The sequence below is a fragment of the Ahaetulla prasina genome, chromosome 1 (assembly GCF_028640845.1).
Source record: "Ahaetulla prasina isolate Xishuangbanna chromosome 1, ASM2864084v1, whole genome shotgun sequence".
Classification (NCBI taxonomy): Eukaryota; Metazoa; Chordata; class Lepidosauria; order Squamata; family Colubridae; genus Ahaetulla; species Ahaetulla prasina.
Genome location: NC_080539.1, coordinates 122,741,240 through 122,766,087, shown reverse-complemented (window position 1 = coordinate 122,766,087; position 24,848 = coordinate 122,741,240). Strand labels below are relative to the sequence as shown.

Genomic DNA, 24,848 nt, shown 5'->3' with positions numbered 1-24,848 from the left:
TCTAGGCTGCAATTTCCCCTTTGTGTACTTAAAAGTTGGCCATCCGAATTGGCCCATTTCATATACAAAAAAAAATATATGCGCTGTTTATTTCTAAATGAACAATCCTGTACTTATAGCATTATTTGACATTGAACTGCTTAAGACCATCAAGGAAAATATGCTCCTGTTTAGATAATTAGGTCTTTATAATACATGCATTGACAAAAAAGCCAAAAAAGATACAACAGGCATTAAGAAAACTGTTTCCAATCCAAATGCGTCTCAACAATAAACTGCAGTAAATTGCGGTTTTATAAATAACGGCAACTATGCTGAGCTGCTACCAATTTCAGTTTAAATACTGTAGTAAATATGTAGCAATAAATGGATCAGCTCCAATTTAACTGGTCCTGAACAAGCATGAGACCTCAAGTGTCATCAGATTACATGGACAAAAATTATTTATTAAGAAAATTTACAGGGCTGCCTAAATTCACTCTCAGCGACTTACAGAGGTGGCTTACAAAGATAAAAGCCCAATACCACTGCAATAAAAATACGAGTCAAATTAGTTTATTTTATTAGTAATAGTAATAATAGTAATACTTAGTAATAGTAATAATTACTATTATTACATTGGTTTTACAAGATCAGGTTTTAGACAGAGCTTTGCCAGAGCCCTTCCCCATTTCAAAAGAAGCCAATTGATTACATAGCAGTTCACAAGCACTGTGTATGTTAGGAAAGAAGCAGCTGCAATGGAAGAGGCTCTGAAAGCAAACTTTGGTCCTATTTCAGCAAAGAAGAAAAGCAGCAGCTGGAAGGCATCTGGGAGATTTGGATGTTGATTCATCTAAAGGGAGAGGGAAAGGGCAACAGCTAATATGAAAAAGCGAAGTCTTGGATGCCGTTAGAGACAAATGTGCCAGCAGGGAGCTTGGGTGGACTAGTATGGAAGATTTGGAAGCATCTGGTTTGCAACAATTAAGACCCCGTTTCCCTGCTACTGTAAACAAAAGCACATGCCAGATTTTGTATGCATTTTGTGTTTGATAAAGATTACAGGAAAAGTTGTGACGAGAAGTGCTTTTTATTTCCCTTTTAAAAAAGACCTTGAACAACAAGGTCCATTTATTTTTGCATGACACATTTCTTGAAACCTTTTGGAATTATACATGATACTGGTGTCTTTTGCTTGCTTGTTTTTTTTTTAATAAAAAAATCAATTGGTAAGCCAGGAAAGTGTTCAAAAGAATATCAGTCCTTACTGTCTAGGTCCCATTTTAAAAACACTCAGAAGTGACATGTTAGTTTGAAAGGAAAACATCTAATATAAACTCCTGAAATTCCCACTTTCTAAAAGACAAACAGTTACTCATCTCCCAGTACAGAAATGGGCAGAAGAAAATTCTGCATCTGTTGGTAAAATCTGAATATAGCTTAGTTCTGTAGTCAAATCAACCACAACCCTCCATCAAGGTCCAAATTCAAAATTTTAATTGCTATATGGACTCATGAATGAAGGCAAATATACGTGTCCCAGGATGAATGGATCCTGCTATTTGGACTCTTGGTATAATGTACGTAGAGGAGGACATGGGAATTGCTAATGGAAACAACTGAGCACAGAGAAAACTAAATGGAAATCATAGCAATAAGAGATTTTAGAATGTATCACCAAACAGTTTTATTGGAAAACATGAAGAAATAGCTGCAATCCAAAGTGAGTTTGCATAATACACATAGTCCTCGACATACGACCACAATTGAGCCCCAAATTTCTTTTGTTAAATGAGACATTTGTTCAGTGAATTTTGGCCCATTTTATGTCCTTTCTTGCCCCAGTTGTTAAGTGAATCTGGATTCCCCATTGACTTTGCTTGTCAAAAGATTACAAGACGCAATCATATGACCCCAGGACACTGCAGCTGTCATAAATATGAGTAAGTTGCCAAGCATCAGAATTTTGATCACATGATCGTGGGGAGGCTAGAAAGGTTGTAATTGTGAAAAACGATCGTAACTTTTTTCAGTGCCGCTGTAAATTTGGTCACTAAATGAACTGTTGTAACTCGAGGACTACCTCTACCATTTGAGAATTATACCCAAGCGAGGAATGAAAAACATCTGTAGTTAATGCTGTAAAAAAAAAGTGCAACTATACAAACTGGGTCCTTCCACAATTTGAATTTCAACCTACAGCAGCTTCTGCTACAGCAGCAAAAAAATTTTAAAAAGTCCCCAAAATACTTTGAGGGCACTGGATTGCCTTTTCTTTCAGGGATGGATTTTATGAGGTTACTATAGTCTCTCAATTTAAAATAATACACTTTGAAGGTTTATTGAATAAGATGGTCCAACCAATGCCAAAGGCAATTAGTTTGAGTTCCTGGACTGTGTAGTGTTGCAGAAAAAAGTTAATTAAAGAATATAAATGGAAAAGGTAAGATGAGGCACATCAATACTTTTAAATCCAGCATTGAACTACAGCTGTTGGGAGCTTCAAAGAGCATGTTAATATTGAAATGGGGCTATGCTGCTTTGATCTGAATGCTAAAAGTGGCTTAAAAGCATGAGGCCCATTTCTAGCAGAATGAAGGGATCAAATCAGCTTGGTTCAACCACAGAGTAGCAATTCAATTTTCCAAATCAAGGCACTGTCATATTATATGTCAGATTACATGTTGCAGTGGTCTGGCTTACATTTAAAAGTAACTTACGATTTATAGCCATGCTGTATTGGCATGAGCTTCTGTAAACTACTGTGATGAAGGTATCTTTTCTTTTATGTACACTGAGAGCATATGCACCAAGACAAATTCCTTGTGTGTCCAACCACACTTGGCCAATAAAAATCCAATCCAATCCAATCCAATCCAATCCAATCCAATCCAATCCAATCCAATCCAATCCAATCCAATCCAATCCAATCCAATCCAATCCAATCCAATCCTATCCTATCCTACCCTACCCTACCCTACCCTACCCTACCCTACCCTACCCTGTGGAATACTCAAAATCCAGCTCTTTATTCTTCCCTCATGACTAAAGGCAGGAAGAAATTTTAATTCATTTCCTTTTTCCTAATTCTTGGCTCCTCTCATACACTGATTTGTTCAACAAACTGTATTTATTTGTTTAATGTATTTGTGTAACTGCCCATCTCACATGAAATTGAATCTGGTTGGCATATCACACTTAATTTAAAAAAAACATTGTCACAAAAAAAAAAACCTATAAGAAGGCACACAAAACAGAAGAGGATAACCGGGATGCCTTATGCACGGTCACTCACGCTCTGGTTACGTCTCGGCTGGATTATTGCAATGCTCTCTACATGGGGCTGCCCTTGAGGTGCACCCGGAGGCTGCAGTTAGTCCAGAATGCAGCTGCTGGCAGTCAGCAATCAGCAGAAGTAGCCTGCAGTACTCATTCTAACCACTGCGTCACCACTGCCCTGTAGTCTGCACTGGCTTCCTGTGGTCTTTCGGGTGCGCTTCAAGATCCTGGTTACCACCTTTAAAGCGCTCCATGGCTTAGGACCCGGGTACTTACGAGACCGCCTGCTGTTACCTTATGCCTCCCATCGACCCGTACGCTCTCACAGAGAGGGCCTTCTCAGGGTGCCGTCCGCCAAACAATGTCGGCTGGCGGCCCCCAGGGGTAGGGCCTTCTCTGTGGGAGCACCAACGCTCTGGAACGAACTCCCCCCTGGCTTACGTCAAGTGCCTGATCTTCGGACCTTTCGTCGTGAGCTAAAAACATATTTATTCACTCAAGCAGGACTGGCATAAATAGTTGATTTTAAATTGGGGTTTTAGTGATTTTAAATTTTTAAATTTTTTAAATTATCGGCCGTTTATTAATAGTTTCTTTTAATTTCTTTTAATTGTATATATTCTGTATTTTATTCCGGCTGTACACCGCCCTGAGTCCTTCGGGAGAAGGGCGGTATAAAAATCTAATAAAATAAATAAAAAATAAATAAAATAAGGGAAGATTCCAAAAGGTGTGTGCCGTAACATAGAGGATCCAACTCATGGGAAATGTAATCTCTTGGCAGACAGGACCCACAGCATGCCTTCTTTGCCAGACCTGATGGGGTGAGCAGATGTGATGAAAAAGCATCAGATAAGGCCCCATGCTATGGAAGGGCTTTAAAAGGTCAAAACAACACTTGAATTGGACCTGGAAGCACACCAGAAACCAAGGCAGCTGACAGAGCAGTGGTATAATGTTACCATTATAGGGGCACACATAAATGCCTGCCCCATTGCATTTTTGCACCAGCAGAAGCTTCCAAGGCATTCCCACGTAGAACACATTACAGAAATGCAAACAAAAGCCAACTAGGACATAAGTGAAATTGAGCAGAGTCTCTCGATCTAGGAAAGCTGCAATTGGCACATAACAGGAAGCTGTGCAAAAGCCCTCCTAGCCATGAGCGCCACTTGGCCTTTGAGCAAGAGTCATGAGTACAGGAAGGCCCCGCAAGATTGTGTACCGGGTTTACCCGAGGTTATATAACTCCGTTCCGGCACAAAAGATGGCATGGTTCTAGAACAGAAGACACCAAAATCCAAAGCTACCTGGTGTTTCCAGGGTTCAACTGAAATCTGTTGTACCCCATCCGGACACTCGCAGCACCAGGCTATGACATTTGCAGCATCACATAAATTGTAAGGGCCAGAAATGTATAATTGAGTATCATCAGCATACCAATGATACCTCATCCCATGGTGGAGGGGGAGCTTATCCAGCGGCCTCACATAAACAGGATGGGTTAGAGTCCAAAATTTGTGTGGAGCAGGTGCCGAGAGCAAGATCTCTTCTCCCCCATTACCTGGAATTGATCCCAGAGAAAGGAGGGGAACCAGCACACCCACCTCCAATCTTCTGAGCTTATTCAGAAGATTTTTGTGGTTTATGCTACTGAAAGCTGTAGAAGTCAAGTAGGGCAAGGACGGATGCACAGCTCTCATCCAATCCTTGCCAGAGATTATTCAGAAGCATGACCATTTCCACCCCAGGAAATGGTAAATTGACACAGGCCTCAATCCCGAATGAAAGACAACCTGATAATTTATAGCCTGCTTCTTGAAGTAACCATGTTTTAGCAAATTGCCTAAATAATTTTTATCCAGGATTCCTAGTTCATATTAACAAGATTGCAAGTGGAATGATGAAAAGGTGTTAATTTCTCCTCCTGATAAGCAGAAGTGGGGACAGCAAGCGCACCCACATTTGAGGCTTTACAGTTGCCCACTAACACATCATTTTTAAAGATGTTATAAATCACTGTTCAAAATAAAGTTTTCCAGAGCTATACACTTAAACTAAATACTGTACAGGAATTTCTGTACAAAGAAAGTTGTTAAGTGAGTTTTCCCCATTTTATGACCTTTCTTGCTATAGTTGTTCAGTGACTCACTCACTGCAGTTGTTAAGTTGGTAACACAGTTGTTAAGTGAATCTGATTTCCCAGTTGACTTTGCTTCTCCAATCACAAAAAAGTGACAACATGACGCTGAGACACTACAAACGTCATAACTACATGCCAGCTGCTAAGTGCCTGAATTTTGATCACATGACCATAGGGATGCCACAGTGGTCATAAATGTGAAAAAAGTCATAAATCACTTTTTTTCAGTGACATTGTAACTTCAAATGGTCACTAAATGAATGGTGATAAGTCAAGGATTACTTGTACAACAGATAAAATACCTAACACAAAAACATGGGTACTTACGGGACCGCCTACTGTTACCTCATGCCTCCCACCGACCCGTACGCTCACACAGAGAGGGACTTCTCAGGGTGCCGTCCGCCAAACAATGTCGGCTGGCGGCTCCCAGGGGAAGATCCTTCTCTGTGGGGGCTCCTACCCTCTGGAACGAACTTCCCCCTGGTTTACGCCAAATACCTGACCTTCGGACCTTTCGCCGCGAATTGAAAACACATCTATTTATTCGCGCAGGGCTGGCTAAAATTTTATTGGGTTTTTATTTTATTTTTATTTAAAAATTTTATTATGAATTTTAATGGTTTTTTTAGTTTTCTATGTTTTAAAGTCTTAGGCCAATGGTGTAATAAATTTTTTAATTCGGGTTTTAATTGTATATTGTATTGTTGGTTTTATTTTGGCTGTACACCGCCCTGAGTCCTTTGGGAGAAGGGCGGTATAAAAATCGAATAAATAATCATCATCATCATCATCATCATCATCATCATCATCATTATCAAATCAGTGACAGCTGCATGCAAACCAGTCGAGCTGCATGAATATTTTAGTCCAAGGATTTTTACAACAAAACCAAAATCCAAATTCAGACATTGTAATTTGTCTGAGAATTTCGACAGGAAACCCAACATCAAAATACAGGTAGGGAGGAGGAAGTGGTAAAAACGTTTTTTGAGATCTTGCATGTGGTAGTCCAAACTAAAAGATATTTGAAAAGACTTTTTTCCCCCTCTTTTGCTAACAGAATTTGTATCGATTTATCACACAGTTCCAGCAGAGGGTGCTAGAGTAACATATCTATAGTGGAGAAAAAGGATTGATTTCCCCAAAACAACAAAAAAAGCAGGACATAATTTAGATATATTTTTGCCAGGGTGCTATGATCTCTCATAGGACATTCAAGTGTTTTACATAATAAGAAATGAAATAATACACAAATACAAGCTTCTACAGATAGTATTAACTGAGCCAAAAAATAAAGTTAAAGGGAAAGTTGTCCTCATTCTTATTTTACCATGGGAAAACATTTTCACAACACAAAGTAGCCAACATAACATAATCATTTGCAGACAGATTTTTGGCATTTAAATTGATATGTAAGTAGAATTAGCTTTAACTGGTTATTTTTTTAATAATGTATTTTATTACTGTTGGTAAGGTGGCCTTATTGAATATCTAGCAGGCAGGCAAGATATAAATAAATAACAGTGCTTCGCCACCAATTCCTCCTTCCAATAAATCTTCCAGTTTGTGAAGAGAAAGTTGAAGAAATGGAGAGATCCTGCTAATGACTTTGTTCTGACCTACTTTGAAAGTAGTTCTTGACATGTCATTGAAAAGCCAAGAGTGATCCCACATCTGTAAAGGTCACCAAAACTCTGCTTTACATTCTCCATTCACTTCACAATGCATTTTATACAGGTAGTCCTTGAGTTACAACCACACAATTGAGCTCCAAATTTATGCTGCTAAGGGAAGCATTTGTTAAGTGATCTTGCCCCATTTTACAACTTCTCTTGCCGTGGTTGTCAAGTGAATCGCTTGTTTGTTAAGTTAGTAACATGGTTGTAAAGCTTGTCCATTGACTTTGCTTGTCAGGAGGAGGTCAAAAAAGCTGATCACATGATCCTGGGACACTGCAACCATCTGATCACGTGACCATGGGGATGCTGCAATAGTCGTAAGTGTGAAAAACAGTCATAAGTCACTTTTTTCAGTGACTTTTTGAACGGTCACTAAATGAACTGTTGTAAGTTGAGGACTACCTGTATCCAACTATTTAGTTTTTGGCATCAGCAAATATAATAAACGTAATAATTAGATCCAATCCGCACTATTCAGTAAGCTCATAGTACTCAACCCAACCTGTACTGAGTCCACTTAACTCTAGATCCTATGTTCATAGTTGGAATGGACTGCATCCTTGCTGTTCTAAGAACCAGGGTTTCACATGCAATGAAGATTAGTCAATTTTCCTTTCAGGTCATTGTTTTACCCTCCCAGCTTCCAAGGTTCTTCTAAGTATGGGCAGCAGTCAATCTACAGCACATAAAGTTTCTGCAGAGCAACTGTGTGATAATTAAATCCAAGACCGCATTTTCTTATGCAATCAGCTAAATGAAATACACGATAGGAATAACAAGCTCAAGATCAAGTTTGGTGTGGAATTATTTTTCTCATATCAATGCATCACATTACCATTTTCCATTGGTTCAAAATGTCACTTCATTTTGCATTCAAAATAAAGGAACAAAAAAAAAAAAGAAAAGAAAAGAAAGGAACAAATCTGATGCAATCCTCCAAAGCTTCCTGATATGCTAGCCGCCAAGATCACCTTCATGCTATTTTTGCTTTGAGTGAAAATGTACAAAGGTTTTGCAGAGGCTAATTGTGGGGGGGGGAAAGAAACTCTAATGTACAAATAGCTTTGATTCAAACATTAGATTTGAACAATTTATGCTTGCTATGTCGACAACCAAAAAGAGCATTATGTGCACCCCTACCTCATTCTGAAGCTCATCACCACTTTTATGGGAAGCAAGCATCTCATACAAAGTACAGCAAAGGTGTTCCATGGTTGGGCCTGGAGTATTTCCTTGTAGGGAATCATTCAGATACTTCCCAACTTCACACCACAGGAAGGTATCATCTACTTTCCCTGAAGACCTTGCGTCAGAAGTTTCACCACAGTTATTTGGATAATGTTCAAATTGGTTATTAAAAATCTTCTCATAATCCAGGCTAATGACTTTCTGGTCATCCATTTCACCGTTTAAAAGCAATTCTTCAAAGTCGTCCAAATCGTGCATGTCAAAAGAAAATGGAATATTTCCGCCGAAGGACAGCTTTGGGCCACTGTTTAACTCTTCAGAACTTTGCAGAAGAGCAGCAAGCTGTTCTTCGGTAAAATGTGAAACAATCCGACTGGTGGCATCACAGGCTGCAGTGGCAGAGGACGAGGGAAAGGGTCCAAAGACCTGCTTAATGGCTTGAGTTTCATCACGACCAATACAGTCCTTGGCATAAAGCATTTTAAAAAGGAAGGTAGCGGCACTTTCAATTGCATCTTCGCCATTCTCAGATCCCACTGGATGTAGGAAAACGAAAGCAGGAAAAAAAATGACAAGTTTGACAAATTAACTATTCATAATGCAATTACATTTGATGGGATTTAAACTCAGGTGATGTTTTTCCATAAACATCTTAAAGCAGGGCCACACACAAGGACATTTTAAAACATGAAAATGGAAAGAAATAAGATTAAAATAGTTTATTTTATTGATAATAAAAATGTGTAACTCAAAAAGGTGGGAGGAGAAGGAAAAACGTTTATTTGTAACTACAGTGTAGATTCTTGCAAAATATTCTATCTCTAGAGACAAAATGTGGTGGGAATTTCTAGATCATGCCCAGAATGGCCAAATCAAATGTGCTCCCCAATCCCAGTTTGACACTATTTGACAAGGCCCTGAAGATATGGTTCTGACAATGGGCCTGGGATCCCTAGAATTATATGGAGCCCATCAAGTGGCTGGACTAACCATTGTTATCAGGAGGGTGAGGAATTATTGGCTTTTGTATTGGGATTATATCTTTGCAAGTCACCTAGAGTCACTGACAGTGAGTTGGGCATATAATTATTTTTAATAAATAAATAAAGCTTCAATTCCTGCCTGTTGCTATTGTATCCAGTCCAAAACCCTACTTACCAATTTGTTTGGCAGCATGAAATAGTGTCCTTAAATCACCATGTACAGCTTGCTGCTGTTCCTTGAGTGTGTTTTCATCAACAAATCTTACTATTTTCTTCCAAGTGAGATCCGAATTGCACAGCTGTTCTTGTAACTTGGATCTTTTATCCTATGAACACAATAATTCATAGTCAATAGTCAGCCTTTCTTTGAATCCATTGATCTTCATTTAGGTAAAGTGACAGATGCAAGTTTTCACCACACGTCAAAATTTAATGTAAACCCTGTCAGGTTTCTTAGTAAAAATGAACATTATAAATGGAAAAGATTGCATTCATATGTTAAATACAACAATATCACCGTTTAAATCATTTAGAATAGGATAAAACCTAAAAATTTGGAAACCGAATTGCATCCTTTCTCTAATAAAAATGCACTCAACCCAATAAAATATCTGCCTCATAATGACATTAATAGGGAGTCTTTTTCTCATGGAAAAACCACAAATGCAAACTATGGATCCTGAATCAGGCCAATTACCTTACAGTATGTACAACAGAGCCAAGCACCATTTTTGAGAGGAACCTGTTTTATTTCACATATTATGCACAGTGGTAGGTTTCAAATTTTTTTACTACCCATTCTGTGGGTGTGGCTTGGTGAGGGTGGCTTGGTGAGCGTGGCATGGGAAAGGATACTGTAAAATCTCCATTCCCACCCTACTCCAAGGGAAGGTTACTGCAAAATCCTCATTTCTTCCCAATCAGCTGGGACTTGGGAGGTAGAGAATAGACGGGGGCGGGGCCAGTCATAATTTTTACTACTGGTTCTCCGAACTACTCAAAATTTCCGCTACCGGTTCTCCAGAACTGGTCAGAACCTGTTGAAACCCACCTCTGATTATGCAGGACAAATTCAAATTAGCTATTAGGCATGCAAGTCCCTCTTCCCCCCCACCCCAATCTTGAAAGTCTGGTAGTTATAACAACTGCAGGATTTCTGCAACTAAATTATGAAGAAGTCTATGCACGCACTTAATTCTGCTGCCATTTAACATCTGATGACTTTGTTTCAAGATATCCAGGGAGAAATGTATCATAGATACTAACAAACTGAATTTTAAAGTGATGGTTTATAAAAGAGCGAATATAGGAGACTTATGAAGATATTTGCATTTCCTGCTACAAATGCCACATGATAAAAATGCTGAGAAAAGGTCTGAAACCAAAACTATGCCCTTTGTTACACAAATACGAGAAACAGAGAGACAGGCACCATATAAACTAAAATAGATAATATTCCCTTTTAAAAATACTAGTGCTACAATTAAAACATTTAGGATTGCCTACCATCTACTCCATTCCCCACTTTTCCAGATTCAAATGCATGACAATAGCTTCTATTCATTCTCATTCTCATTCTCTCTCCCTCTCCCTCTCTTTCTTCACATTTTTTCCTTTCCATTGTGAGAAAAGGTGGAACTGGTTATTTATTTAACAAACTCCTCTCTCACCCCCAGAATTGCAATTTCCAGTGACGTTTTTCATTTTTAATTCTTCCTTTCCTATCCTTCTCCATTTCACCACCAGGTTTTTTATTATGGTTTTCAATTTTTCCAAAAGACAAGATTCCAAAGGAAATAGAACATGAATACATACAAATGTATCAGCACGAATACAATCTCATTATGGACCCATCTAATGCCATGCCAGTTATACTGAAAGCAGTGGCAGCTAGAAGAGCAGTACATCCAGATTATTAAATATAACAAGTATTCAAACTCGTCTTTGACATCCATCAAGCGATTGTTTAAGAAAAATGCATTAGAGTGCTGTACAGTATGTTCCTTCAATTTATGCTGTATTAGTTGTTGCTGATGCTTGTTTCAGTGAATGGATTCTCTTTTAATGGCTCATTTAGTTGTACAAGTGCACTATCTCAAATGACATAGAAAGAAAGGGCCAAATTGCCTTTCTAGTTACAGAGATAAAAAAAAAAACCTCCCCTGGAATAAAAAGTATGATCGGTAGAGTACCTATGAGTTATACTGACATAATGGAAACCAGGATCAATCCTAAAGAGCTTAAGTATCTGTAGGTGTTGATAGCATCTTAGCATCAAATTGAGAAGTGCCAATTTCTTTCCTTTAAATTTACTCAAAAGAAAGATGTAAGATTGGTGCAATTTCGTTTTGTATTTAAAGTGATGACACTATTCTACTTTGCCTGTTGTTTCATAAATATTGGCATCAGAGAGAAGTTTGACTAAGCAGCAGAAATTTTGTACTTGTAAAAAAAAAAGTAATGTACATCAATACACGGCTCACAATTAGTGAAGCATAGAGAAAAATTAATCTAGTCCCTAATTATTATATCAACAATTTCCGATGGAACTATTTAGAACTTTGCTTACATGATAACATTAGTATAACAACTTACAATAAAACCTCAATTCAACATATTCTCGTTTAGTTGACTTTAGAAGGAAATGACATTTTAGCCCTTAAGTAGTTTCCAAGTAACAAAGTCTGTTGCTTCCAAAGCTCTCTCCAAACTGCTGATGTAATTTGCAATATTGCTGATATGGCAATGTAATATTCTGCAAATTTACATCGTTTGTATAAATTTACATAATTACAATTACATTAATAATGATAACTATGCAAATACACTAATTGTATATACTTATGCAGTAATATACAATTAATCTATAGCATCATGGTCCAATGGTAAAACAGACTCAGGGTTTTTGATCAACTTGGTGGATACTGGCAACCCATCCTCTAAAACGGCCATTGTTGCCAACAAGAGGAAACTTAGTTTGGAATATATGAATTTAACTAGCAAAAACCACTAATGCAACATATGGAAGATACTTCATGATAAAATTACTTACATTACATATATGTTAACATGTTAAAATATATATAATATATATATATATATACCATATTTTTCGGATTATAAGATGTTCCAGCTACAAGACGCACCTATCTTTTTTGTGAGGAAAACAAAAAGAAATCTGCCTCTGCCTCCCAGCAATTTTGCCTCGTTGCAGCAAACAGCAAATAGCCTGCTTTACTTTCATTTTCAGCATAGCTTGATTAGTACAAGAAAAAAAAAATCTGCTCCTCGCAATCTATCTCCTTGCAGCAAGCAGCAGAGGCTCGTGCAGCAATAGGCAATGGCAATGCCTGCAGTCTGAAACGGCTGAGAGTTGGGAGGCTGATCCAAGGGACAATCAACTTGTGCTAATTAGGCTGTGCTGAAGCTGAAATGGGCTGTTTCTTCTTGCTGCTTGCTGGGAGGCAGAGGCCGAAAGGTGGGGGCCAGTGAGTGGGCGGGGCTACATTTGGTGTATAAGACGCACCTAAATTTTCACCCCCTTTTAGGAGGGGAAAAAGTGTGTCTTATGCTCCAAAAAATACAGTATGTATGTGTGTGTGTGTGTGTGTGTGTGTGTGTGTGTGTGTGTGTGTGTGTGTATATATATATATATATATTCCAAAAGATATGGTATATATTTATTTTATATAAATAAACTATAATATAACATGTTAAAATCCTTTTTGTGTTTAACATTCATTCAAATAACTTACTGTTATGTCAGCAGATTCTTCACTATAATCTTCTTGTTTAGTGACATTTGAAAAGGAACGGAGAGCTCCTGTTAAGCGAGGAAGGGCCATTTATTATCCATTCAGTGATCCATATGAAGGTACATTAAATGCATTTCCAATTTGTGAAGTCCTGAAAATGAACAAGATAAAATTAAAGTTTGGGTAACCGCTTAAAAATTTTTAAAGGCAAAACAGAACAATTATTTGAATGACTCCAATACTGCTATGCAGTAGGCTTTTCTGTAAGTAGGCATCCAAGCAGCATATTCTCTATTTTCAAAGCTCAGAGTATAGCAAGACTGATAAAGTGAATGTGTTCCCTTTTCGGGCAACTTTAAATACACCGCATCTGATACTCTTTTATTTGATAACTCTTGAACCTAATTGCTAGAACTGATTCTTGTATATTCCTTCATTACTATATTTCTCAAATTTCATAAATGCTAGTTGAAGAGGTTTTACTATAGCCTTTCCATCTTTCTGTAACCTTATTTATTCAATTAAATTTATTCCGATTACTCTTGACTATTCATACCTTAGCTGTCAATTACCCTGCACATTTTCTGACTTTATTATAAACATCTCTAGTTTTTCCCCCCACCCTATTATTTTCCTCTACTTGTTGAAATTTATGGCTGTAGTATCTTCCTTATTTGTTATTGCTTGGTAATGAAACCCTGCATTCAATTGTCACCAGCTGCTGCTTGAGGCTTTCACCAATCATCTTTCCTTGGTTGGGGATGGATTGATAACATTGGCATTGCAGTTCTATTTTCACTGTCTCTTCTCATAACTCTCCTCATATTCTATGTCATATAACTAATATAATATAATATAATATAATATAATATAATATAATATAATATAATATAATATAATATAATATAATATAATATAATATAATATAATATAATATAATATAATAATATAATATAATATGATATAATATAATATAATATAATATGATATAATATAATATAATATAATATAATATAATATAATATAATATAATATAATATAATATAATATATAACAACAGAGTTGGAAGGGACCTTGGAGGCCTTCTAGTCCAACCCCTGCCCAGGCAGGAAACCCTACACCATCTCAGTCAGATGGTTATCCAACATTTTCTTAAAATTTCTAGTGTTGGAGCATTCACAACTTCTGCAGGCAAGTCGTTCCACTTATTAATTGTTCTAACTGTCAGGAAATTTCTCCTTAGTTCTAAGTTGCTTCTTTCCTTGATCAGTTTCCACCCATTGCTTCTTGTTCTACCCTCAGGTGCTTTGGAGAACAGCCCGACTCCCTCTTCTTTGTGGCAACCCCTGAGATATTGGAACACTGCTATCATGTCTTCCCTAGTCCTTCTTTTTATTAAACTAGACATACCCAGTTCCTGCAACCGTTCTTCATATGTTTTAGCCTCCAGTCCCCTAATCATCTTTGTTGCTCTTCTCTGCACTCTTTCTAGAGTCTCAACATCTTTTTTACATCGTGGCGACCAAAACTGGATGTAATATTCCAAGTGTGGCCTTACCAAGGCATTATAAAGTGGCACTAACACTTCACGTGATCTTGATTCTATCCCTGTTTATGCAGCCCAGAACTGTGTTGGCTTTTTTAGCAGCTGCTACACACTGCTGGCTCATATCTAAATGGTTATCCACTAGGACTCCAAGATCCCTCTCACAGGTACTACTATTGAGCAAGGTACCACATATACGGTACCTGTGCATTTTGGTTTTTTTGCCTAAATGTAGAACCTTACTTTTTTCACTGTTGAATTTCATTTTGTTAGATAGCGCCCAATGTTCAAGTCTGTCAAGATCTTTCTGTAACTTGAGCCTATCTTCTGGAGTGTTGGCTATTCCTGCCAGCTTGGTGTCATCTGCAAATTTGATGAGTTCCCCATCTATCCCCTCGTCCAAGTCATTGATGAAGATGTTGAAGAGTACTGGGCCTAAAACAGAGCCTTGGGGTACTCCACTGCATACTTCCCTCCATGTGGATGTAGTTCCGTTGAGGACTACACGTTGAGTGCGGTTAGTCAGCCAGTTACGAATCCATCTTGTGATGGTCTGTCTAACCCACATTTTTCTACTTTATCTAGTAGTAGGTTATGGTCTACTTTATCAAATGCTTTACTGAAGTCCAAGTAAATTATATCGACAGCATTCCTCTGGTCTACTAATTTTGTCATTTTGTCAAAGAATGCGATAAGATTAGTCTGGCATGATCTGTTTTTGACAAACCCATGTTGGCTTTTGGTTATTACTTTGTTTGCTTCTAGGTGTTCGGTGATTCGTTGCTTGATTATCTTTTCCAGAATCTTTCCCGGTACTGAGGTCAGGCTGATAGGTCTGTAGTTTCCTGGATCTGTTTTTTTTTTCCTTTTTTGAAGATGGGAACTACATCAGCTCTTTTCCAGTCCTCTGGCAGCTCCCCTGTGCTCCAGGATCTTTGAAAGATCTAGTTCAGTGGTTCTGAGATCTCATCTGCCAGTTCCTTCAAATCCTTGGGGTGTAATCCATCCTGGTGATTTGAACTCGTTAAGGGTAGACAGGTGTTCACTTACCATTTTCTTCCCTATTTTAACTTGTGCTTCTAATCTGTTTTTGTAGTGCTGTTTTGATAGGTTGGATTGTTTTTCCTTTTGTGTAAAGACAGATGCAAAATATGAGTTAAGTAGATCTGCTTTCTCCGTTGCTTGTCATCTTCTTGCCATTTTCTCCCAGCAATGGGCCAATTGTTTCCTTGACTTTTTTCTTGTTTTTAACATGTTGGAAGAAGCTTTTTTTGTTATTTTTTACTTTTGTCGCTAGCCTTTGTTCACTGTGAGCCTTAGCTTTCCTCACTTCATCTTTACAGGCTCGGGCTATTTGCTGATATTCTGCCTTAGTTATTTGCCCCTCTTTCCACTTTTTATATTTGTCCTTTTTGTCTTTCAATTTGTCAGATAGTTCTTTATGCATCCATGCTGGTTTCTTTTGAGATCTATTATTTTTCTTCTTCATTGGTATTGTGCTAGACTGCGCTTTTATAATCTCACTTTTCAAAATTTCCCAAGCTTCTTGAGTTGTTTTCCCCCTGAGGATTCTCATCCATGGAATCCTTCTCAAGCTCTCTCTAAGTTTATTGAAATTAGCTCTCTTAAAGTCCAAGACTCTAGTTTGACTTTGTTCTACTACTTGTATTTGCTTAATGTCGAATTCCAATATTGCGTGGTCACTTGCCCCCAAGGTTCCTGTAGCTTCAACACCTTCTATCATTTCATCTCTGTTAGTGAGAATTAAGTCCAGTATGGCTGATCCCCTTGTTGCCTTCTCTACTTTTTGGGAAACAAAGTTGTCTGCTAGGTTTGTTAGGAACCTGTTGGATCTTCCACTTGGTGCAGAGTTTGTCTCCCAGTTGATGTCAGGGTAGTTAAAATCCCCCATTACTACTGTGATGTGCTTCCTACATACCTTAGTTAGCTGACTAGCAAAAAGTTCATCTACTTCCTCTGTTTGGTTGGGTGGCCTATAGTATAGACCTATGGCAATATCATTTTTCACCCCTTTTATATTGACCCAAATACATTCAAGATGATTTTCATCATTGTTGTGCTCTATTTCTGTAGAGATGTAGTTATTTCTTATATATAGTGCAACTCTACCTCCTCTTTTATTTGGTCTACTTCTTTTAAATAATTTATATCCCTCTAGCTGTATGTTCAATTTGTGGGTTTCATCCCACCAAGTTTCCGTAATGGCAACAATATCATATCTGCCCTCATTTACTTGAATTTCTATTTTTTTTTATTTGAATTTATATTCCGCCCTTCTCCGAAGACTCAGGGCGGCTTACATTGTGTTAAGCAATTTGTATATTATATGCAAAGTCAACTTTTATTGCCCCCAACAATCTGGGTCCTCATTTTACCTACCTTATAAAGGATGGAAGGCTGAGTCAATCTTGGGCCTGGTGGGACTTGAACTTGCAGTAATTGCAAGCAGCTGTGTTAATAACAGACTGCATTAATCTGTTGAGCCACCAGAGGCCCATCACCCTGTTTGTTCCTCATACTCTGTGCATTGGTGTATAGACATTTGAGTCCATTTGGATTGACCTTGTGTTTACTGTCTACATAACCTGTGTTGTGCCTGACTGCCCCTACTTTCTTGTAGGCCACTGTTGGTTTAGTGCACATGGTATGGTACTCACTATTAAATGCTTGGTTTTGCTTGATAGCAGGGCTGATAGTCTTACCCACACAGACATCTATGTTACATGCACTGATAACCCTTTTAATTTTGGATTGCTTTGTTCTGGTTTTGGATTGATATGTTCTGAATATGTTCCTTATAGCTGGCTAATATTCTGTATCTGTTTTCTAGATCAAATAATGTTTGATCATTTGATCTAATAATTTATGCTTGGAATCATAATCTATAACTGGAAGTGTTATCGCTCACTGGACTATATTTTTATTTATCTATTTTCTGTTATATAGTGTGAAATCTGAATATGTTACCTAAAGCAAATATTGCCAATTATATTGTTTCTTAATATATTTACTTTTAATTAATAGAGAAATCAGATACTAAGAGAAGAAAAATGTTTTATATATCAATAACTAGGTCATATTTATCAATAACTAAATTGCATACCTTTGATTACCGAACTGACATATAAGAAAACATTGTAAACCTTTGCATTATTATATAATAAATGTAGAGACATTGTCTAAATCCAGACATATTTATAAGTTATTTAAAGCATCAACTGAGTTTTTCAGAGGAAACTATCCCTATTGATAGCTCACTAACATTCACATTTCAGAAGTATAATTAATGATATCACAGTCTATAATTATTTCATCCCCCTCCTATAAAAAGAAACAGATAGGAGGAATAGTTTTTCATGCTCTGGTAGAGATGTTTCCAAAGACTGACATCATAAAGTACTCTTCACCTCCTGCAATGATTGGTAGCAGCTTAAAGAAATATACCCCACCCCACCCCCTTTTTAAATGATCCATTATTCTTTCTGGTAAAAACAAAAATAGAGCTGGAGAGGAACAACAATGAATCAATGCAAATTCAGAAAAAACTACATTAGGCAAAATGGAAGTCAGGCTAAGGAGTGCATACTGTAGCTCTCCTTTGATACAAAGTTTTCATTTCTTCCTAGTTAGCTAGGAATTAAATTGTAATGTATTATGGGAGTTAATTTTGGCTTAACTGGAGTATGAATTCATTCCTTTTTAATATGTTATGCTATATGACTTGTTGTTTGAGCCCAACCATGATTTATTGAATGAGCCATTATAAAAAAAAACACAGTTCAACATAGTATGAGTGTAATATGTGAGGAATACATTTACAACTTACTCTTTAGTGCCCTCAGATTAAACAGTTACTATATTACTTGTTTTATGAGATTATTCTAAAATGTTCAAAGCATACCTAACTTTATCATATAATTTTATCTACTGGATTATCTTTCCTGTTTTTCTGTCCAAATAGTAACAGAATAACAGAGTTGGAAGGGATCTTGGAGGTCTTCTAGTCCAATCTTCTGCTTAGGCAAGAAACCCTACACTACTTCAGAAAATGGTTATCCAATATCTTCTTAAAAACTTCCAGTGTTAGAGCATTCACAACTTCTGGAGGCAAGTTGTTCCACTGATTAATTGTTCTAACTGTCAGGAAATTTCTCCTTAGTTCTAGGTTGCTTCTCTCCTTGATTAGTTTCCACCCATTGCTTCTTGTCCTGCCCTCAGTTAAGATCTGGAAGACATGGTAATTCCAGGCCCCAGAGGTAAAGCACTATCAGTTTTCCAGCAGCTGAGTTATTCAGCTTACTCTTGCAACCCATATGAGCCCTACCATCTTTGGCTTCCATAAAGCCATTAAAACCTGGCTTAACCTTATTCATCCGGAGACAGAATCACGTATCTATTGGCCAATGTTAATTTGGTAAGGGAGATTGTTTTTGTTGTTATCCTCCCCAATGTGTTTCACATATTCTTTGGAGATTCTTTTGTTTGCTTTTACTTGGAATTTATCTGAAGTTTAGTCTATTGCATAAGCCATCTAGAGCCATTTTATACCTGAGGCAAAAAAAATGCTTACATTAACTAGTCAGTTTTTTATAATTTAATTCTTAAAATAAAGAATTTATACTAGGCAGAAAAGGAAAAATGTGCATTCTCAGTTTACAGTGTTTACAGAATTCATAATTTTATTTCCAGCAGGCCAACGATGAAAAGGAAACTTTAATTATTAGAAACAGTAAAACTTAGCTCATATGTTTTGCTAATTAGAATGCACCACATTAAATATTAGCATATGAATCTAGAAAGTGACTTTATGTGCATAAATACCTATTTTGATAGGCTTTTATTGTATTAGAAACAAACATGCCATATGATGTTGATTTTGTTTATTCTTTTCACTTTAAACAAAATGCTTGCAGTAATGATGCAGCAAGTTATTTATAATTATAAATGGATATAGTTTAAACTTGATTTAAAGTGCTATTAATCCTGATACTAGTAAGCAATTTCCAAAAAAGTATTGTAATGTGTTTAGATATAAGGCTATAATGGTTATATCAAATAAAAATACTATTTTTTAAAAATACCAAGGTCAAAAAGAGATTTTGCTTTCCTAAAATTTACCATGATCTAGAATGCTGGACAAGAGAATTGTTTCTATTAGAGTAATTTAATACAATAGGCCCCAACTACAGACCTTTAGTTGGGCAATTAAGACCTGGGTGTTCACCCGGTCTTTGATGTCAGATTGAGCTGAATCTCTGGTGGGTGATTGCAGAAGTTTTTAGTTCTGTTTGTGATTTTAGGCTTTAACATGTTTTAATTAATTATCCCATCTTGAATTAACTATGTTTTTTTTTGTCTTTTTATACGCCACCCACACATAGCTTACGGTAGTTGTGTGGACATATAAATAAAGGTAAAGGTTCCCCTCGGACATATGCGCTAGCCATTCCCGACTCTAGGGGGCGGTGCTTATCTCCATTTCAAAGCCAATGAGCCAGCACTGTCCGAAGACATCTCCGTGGTCATGTGGCCAGCACGACTCAAAGCCAAAGGCGCACGGAACTCTGTTACCTTCCCACCAAAGGTGGTCCCTATTTTTCTACTTGTATTTCTTACGTGCTTTCGAACTGCTAGGTTGGCAGAAGCTGGGACAAGTAACAGCCATTACACGGCACTAGGGATTCAAACCGCTGAACTGCCGACCTTTCGATCGACAAGCTCAGTGTCTTAGCAACTAAGCCACCGTGTCCCTGGACATATAAATACATGAATAAATAAAATAAATGGTTAATGCCAACCTAAACACCACATTGAACAATGGCCTAACAAGACACAAATTATCTTGGTTTCTCTTCTTCTCTCAAGAAAATAATCTACCAAGTTAATGATGACAGAATTTTTCTCTAGCTTTCTTATTGCAGCATAAAGTCACTGTCTTACAGATGACATATGAAAACTGAAAATTGCCCCAATTTAATATAATTTGCCCTGTAACTTTTTCCAGTTTCTTGACAGCCCACAACACTACTTATAGCCAACTGAGGGTTGCAGAAGCCTTTGATACTGATGCAGAGGAAACGTTCCTTTAAACCATCTATTAAAATGTTTTAATAAAATGTGCTAGTTGGAAAATTGATTTTTGGCTATGACAAATTAGCATAGCTATCCTCCCAGCCATGGATTGCTTATATGAATAAGCAAGTGACTCTGTTTTAAAAGCTTGCCTTTCTGATGCACCCAGGTATAAGGGTTAGGGTTAGGGTCCACAGGAAGACTAAGACTATATTTTATTGAGATAGGTTGTAATAACAGAATCCTGCAAGCCTGATTGTGCTTGACCACCCCTCCTCCCTCTGATATCCCAGTGACTCAGACAGGTGTTTACCTAAGCCATTTCCAAATACCATCTTGTCTATCTATCCATCCATCCAAACATTACCATCCCCTTCTTTGCTTTTATAATGAGCTTTGCCTATTTCCCTCAAGATCAGTTCCCCGAGTTCTTATAATTCAGCAAATTTTCTTACTCCTATTAAAGGGCGATAACAACCTGTAAAAGATCCTCAGCAATGGACACTGCCTTGGAAATAACTCATGGACCCCAGCAGGCCTTGCTTCCCTATCAACATAAGCCTGACACACACACACACACAGAGAGAGAGAGAGTACGCAGCTGTGATTCTTTTAACCAAGAGCAAAGTCCTTTTCTCATCAGCAGAGCATAAAACTTCCAAGACGCAATTAGTCCCAAATCAAATTTCTAACCAACTCTTTAGAAGTATGGGCAGCTCAGTATACCCCCCCCCCACAATGGTGACACCCCACCCGTGCCCACCCACTCCTTAGAGATGAGGCTGCACGAGTTCAGGGAGGCTTAACATCCTAAAATCTTCCCTAGAATGAGACTAGCAGGGGACGAAGTAATGGAAACTCAAGATTTCCCAAGGGGAAACCCCCCCCCCGCTCCGCAACAACTGGAGCTGCTTTTCTCACTAGCAACGAAAGCGATGCCCTTAATGGGAGTGCCAGCACTCGCAACACTTATTCGCGTGATAGGTAAAACGTGCCAAGAGGCTCGAACCATTCCTCCTTTTTGTTCAGATCACTCGTTGGAGACCAGGGCACCGAGTTAACCTGCTCCGCTTACCTGCTCAGCTTTTTCCTCCCCACCCGCCACGACCGGCCACGCTGCCACTCCTCCTCCACCCCCTCCCTCCCGAGGGCTGTACTTGCCTTCACACTATTTCGACTCAGCCGCTTCCGGGTTTCTCTCCAAGCGCAGGCGCAGCCCAGTCCTTCCGCTGCTTTTGCCGGCTGAGCCGAGCGGGCGGGGCTGCCGTCCTCGCTGGAACGCTCGCAAGGCCAGGGACGCTCCCAGCGCGCGTGAACGTTGCTTGAGGTGGAGCGCGGCGCCCCGCCCCCCTTGGAGAATCTGCGACTTTCTCTTTCGCTTCCTCCAGCGCTTCGTGGCTTGGGGAAAGCGCGCGTCATCATCGGCTGGATGAAGGCTGAGGGAGTGGCGGCTCTCTGGTTGACAGAAAGACTTCCGGTTTGCGTTGGAAGCGCCCCCAACTCCCTCTCCCTCCCCAGCCTTGCCTTTTTATTTTATTTTTTTTTTTATTTGTCGTAGCACCATACATAAGTATAAGCATGAAGCAACAATAGGACAGGCACGTTTGTGCTCTTATGCGGGCTAAAATTAGCCCGCATAAGATTTAGCCCTTGTGGGCTAAAATTAGCTCTCCGCCTATAAATCCAGGAGAAGAGCAAAAAGAGCAAATTCAGCCAAACTTGGAGGGTTGAAGCAAACGGGAGCATCCAAAAACTTCATTTAGAATAGAATAGAATAGAATAGAATAGAATAGAATAGAATAGAATAGAATAGAATAGAATAGAATAGAAGGGGCGTGCATAAGAGCACAAAAGTGGCTACCGTTCCTGTCCTATTGTTCCCTTCATTATATCGAATTAACATAGTTACTGCATACTTTTACTTATATATAATTTTTCTCTCATGATGAGTTATTGTTTATGTTGATGATTGTATATACTGTTGTGACAAAATCAAATAAAAAAAATAGAATAGAATAGAATAGAATTTTTTATTGGCCAAGTGTGATTGGACACACAAGGAATTTGTCTTGGTGCATATGCTCTCTTGAGTACATAAAAGAAAAGATACCTTCATCAAGGTGCAACACTTACAACACTTAATGATAGTCATAGGGTACAAATAAGCCATCAGGAAACAACCAATGTTTAGTGATTTGTTCCCAGCGGTTCGATGCCTAAGGAGATTCTCAGTCATCCAGATCATGGTTATCCCAAAAGTGTTTTTTCAAGAGGCAACTGGACTTTCTTGTTTTTCCTTGAAGATGGGTTCACTTCTCATCCAAGAAGCTTCAGAGTTGAAGAAGCTTCTTGGGTGAGAAGCAAAACATCTTCAAAGACAAACCTGAAAGTCCAGTAGCCTCTTGAGAAAGATTCCGAGCAGTTCGTATTTGGTTTGCCCTTCTATGCTCCTTTCCCTGCTAATACGTAACACTGCTGACTTGAATCAAGATTTGGGTAGACCCGCTTTAGTTTATCTGTGACATTCCGAGGTTGAACTCTGTAAGCCCGTTTATTGAATTAACGACTCTCCATTGCCTTCAGGTGAGAAGACACTCAAAGCTTAAAAGGTCAAAGGAAGGCTGAGTTTTCAGCTGGCTAGGAAACCACTCCAAGAGTTGCTGTTGCTTTTAGTCTGACACTTTTAAAACATTTGATTTGCTACATCTTAACTAATAAATTGTAGGGAATATAGTTTTTATTTTTAAACTATTAATGTTCTAGATTGATCACACAGGTAACTTAGTATAGTAATAGAGGTACGAATGTTATATTTTATTATTTATTACACTAGTTGTTAGTTTTGATCACCACCAGTGGTGGGTTGCTCCTGGTTTGGACTGGTTCTATAGAGCGGGTAGTAAAACTGGCAGGAGGCTCTGCCCACTGACCCAGATGTCATCATAGGCAATCTGTGCATGCGCAGAAGCTTGGCGCACATGCATGCAAAGCATGCGCGCGATCTCGTTGCAAGCCGGTAGTAAAGGTAAGTAGAACCCACCCCTGGTCACCACACTATAAAAAAGATGTTGAGACTCTAGAAAAAGTGCAAAGAAGAGCAACCAAAACACAAATCTAAAACATGAACAGTTGCAGGAACTGGGCAGAGCTAGTCTAGTGAAGAAGAGGACCAGGGGAAACATGATAGCAGTGTTCCAATATTTGAGGGGCTGCCATAGAGAGGAGGGGGTCAAGCTATTTTCAAAAGCACCCAAAGGTCAAACAAAGAATAATGGATGGAAACTGATCAAGGAGAGATTCAACCTAGAAATAAGGAGAAACTTTCTGACAGTGAGAACAATCAACAATGGAACAGCTTGCCTTCAGAAGTTGTGAAGTTTGCTTTCAGCAGGGTGTCACTTAAGGCCAGAGGCCCAGAACTGGCCTGCGAGGTGCTTAGAACTGCCCCACAGGACCGCTCTGGAAACAGCAAAGAATTGGTCTGCGGTGCCTCTGCCAGCAAAAATGGAGCTCAGGAGGGCCGAGCTCTGTTTTAGCTGGCAGAGGGTTGCAGGAGGCCGTTGGAGCCAAAAATGGAGCTTAGGAGCCCGTTTTCGCTGGCAGAGTGTTTGGGCTACCACAAGTGTCCCCAACACAAGTGACATTTAAGCTGGCCATGCCCACCTTGGCCACATCCCCCCCCCCGACGTCAAACACAATCCTGATGTGGCCCTCAATGAAATCAAGTTTGACACCCCTGGTGTAGGGTCTTCTGCTTGGGCAGGGAGGAGGTTGGACTAGATGACCTACAAGGTCCCTTCCAACTCTGTTAATCTGTCTGATCTGTCTAGTATATAATTGTATTTATTTGCTTCATTCTGTTTTTCTTTTAAATTTTTGCTGATCATTGGCTCAATAAATACCATTGAGTGATTGATTGTTTTGGCAGAGCCATGCCATGGGAAAGAGAAAACTAAATGTAATGGGTCTGTTCATAAAAATGTTTCCACTCCAAATCTCCATTATTTTCCCAAAGTTATGCCAAAAAGTCTGACTATTTGGAAAAACAAAAGTGAGACTAACATTCTCCAACTTTTTGCAGTACTGATGAAGCAGGAATTACTTGGGATCTGTAGTCCAACATACCTACTGTAAATGCTTCTCAAAGTGGAAATAGCTAAATAATTGCCATAATTCTCAGAAATTTAGCAGAGTGTT

At 38.5% G+C, this 24,848-nt stretch overlaps 1 protein-coding gene across 2 annotated transcripts in view; it reads right to left on the bottom strand.

Moving 5' to 3' along the window:
• ASCC3 (activating signal cointegrator 1 complex subunit 3) overlaps positions 1–21,856 on the bottom strand; it is a 237,592-nt gene extending 215,736 nt beyond the window's left edge. The window contains exons 1-4 of one of the 2 annotated variants that reach the window (XM_058174769.1): positions 21,813–21,856; positions 13,013–13,163; positions 9,433–9,583; positions 8,227–8,810 (exon numbers count right to left, since the gene is read on the bottom strand). In XM_058174769.1, the coding sequence (XP_058030752.1) occupies positions 8,227–8,810; positions 9,433–9,583; positions 13,013–13,102 (825 nt within the window). In that variant the 5' untranslated portion in view covers positions 13,103–13,163; positions 21,813–21,856. Of the gene's footprint in view, positions 1–8,226; positions 8,811–9,432; positions 9,584–13,012; positions 13,164–21,726; positions 21,780–21,812 lie in introns of those variants that run through there. The other variant, XM_058174761.1, reaches the window with a different exon arrangement.
• Positions 21,857–24,848: the final 2,992 nt, after the last annotated feature.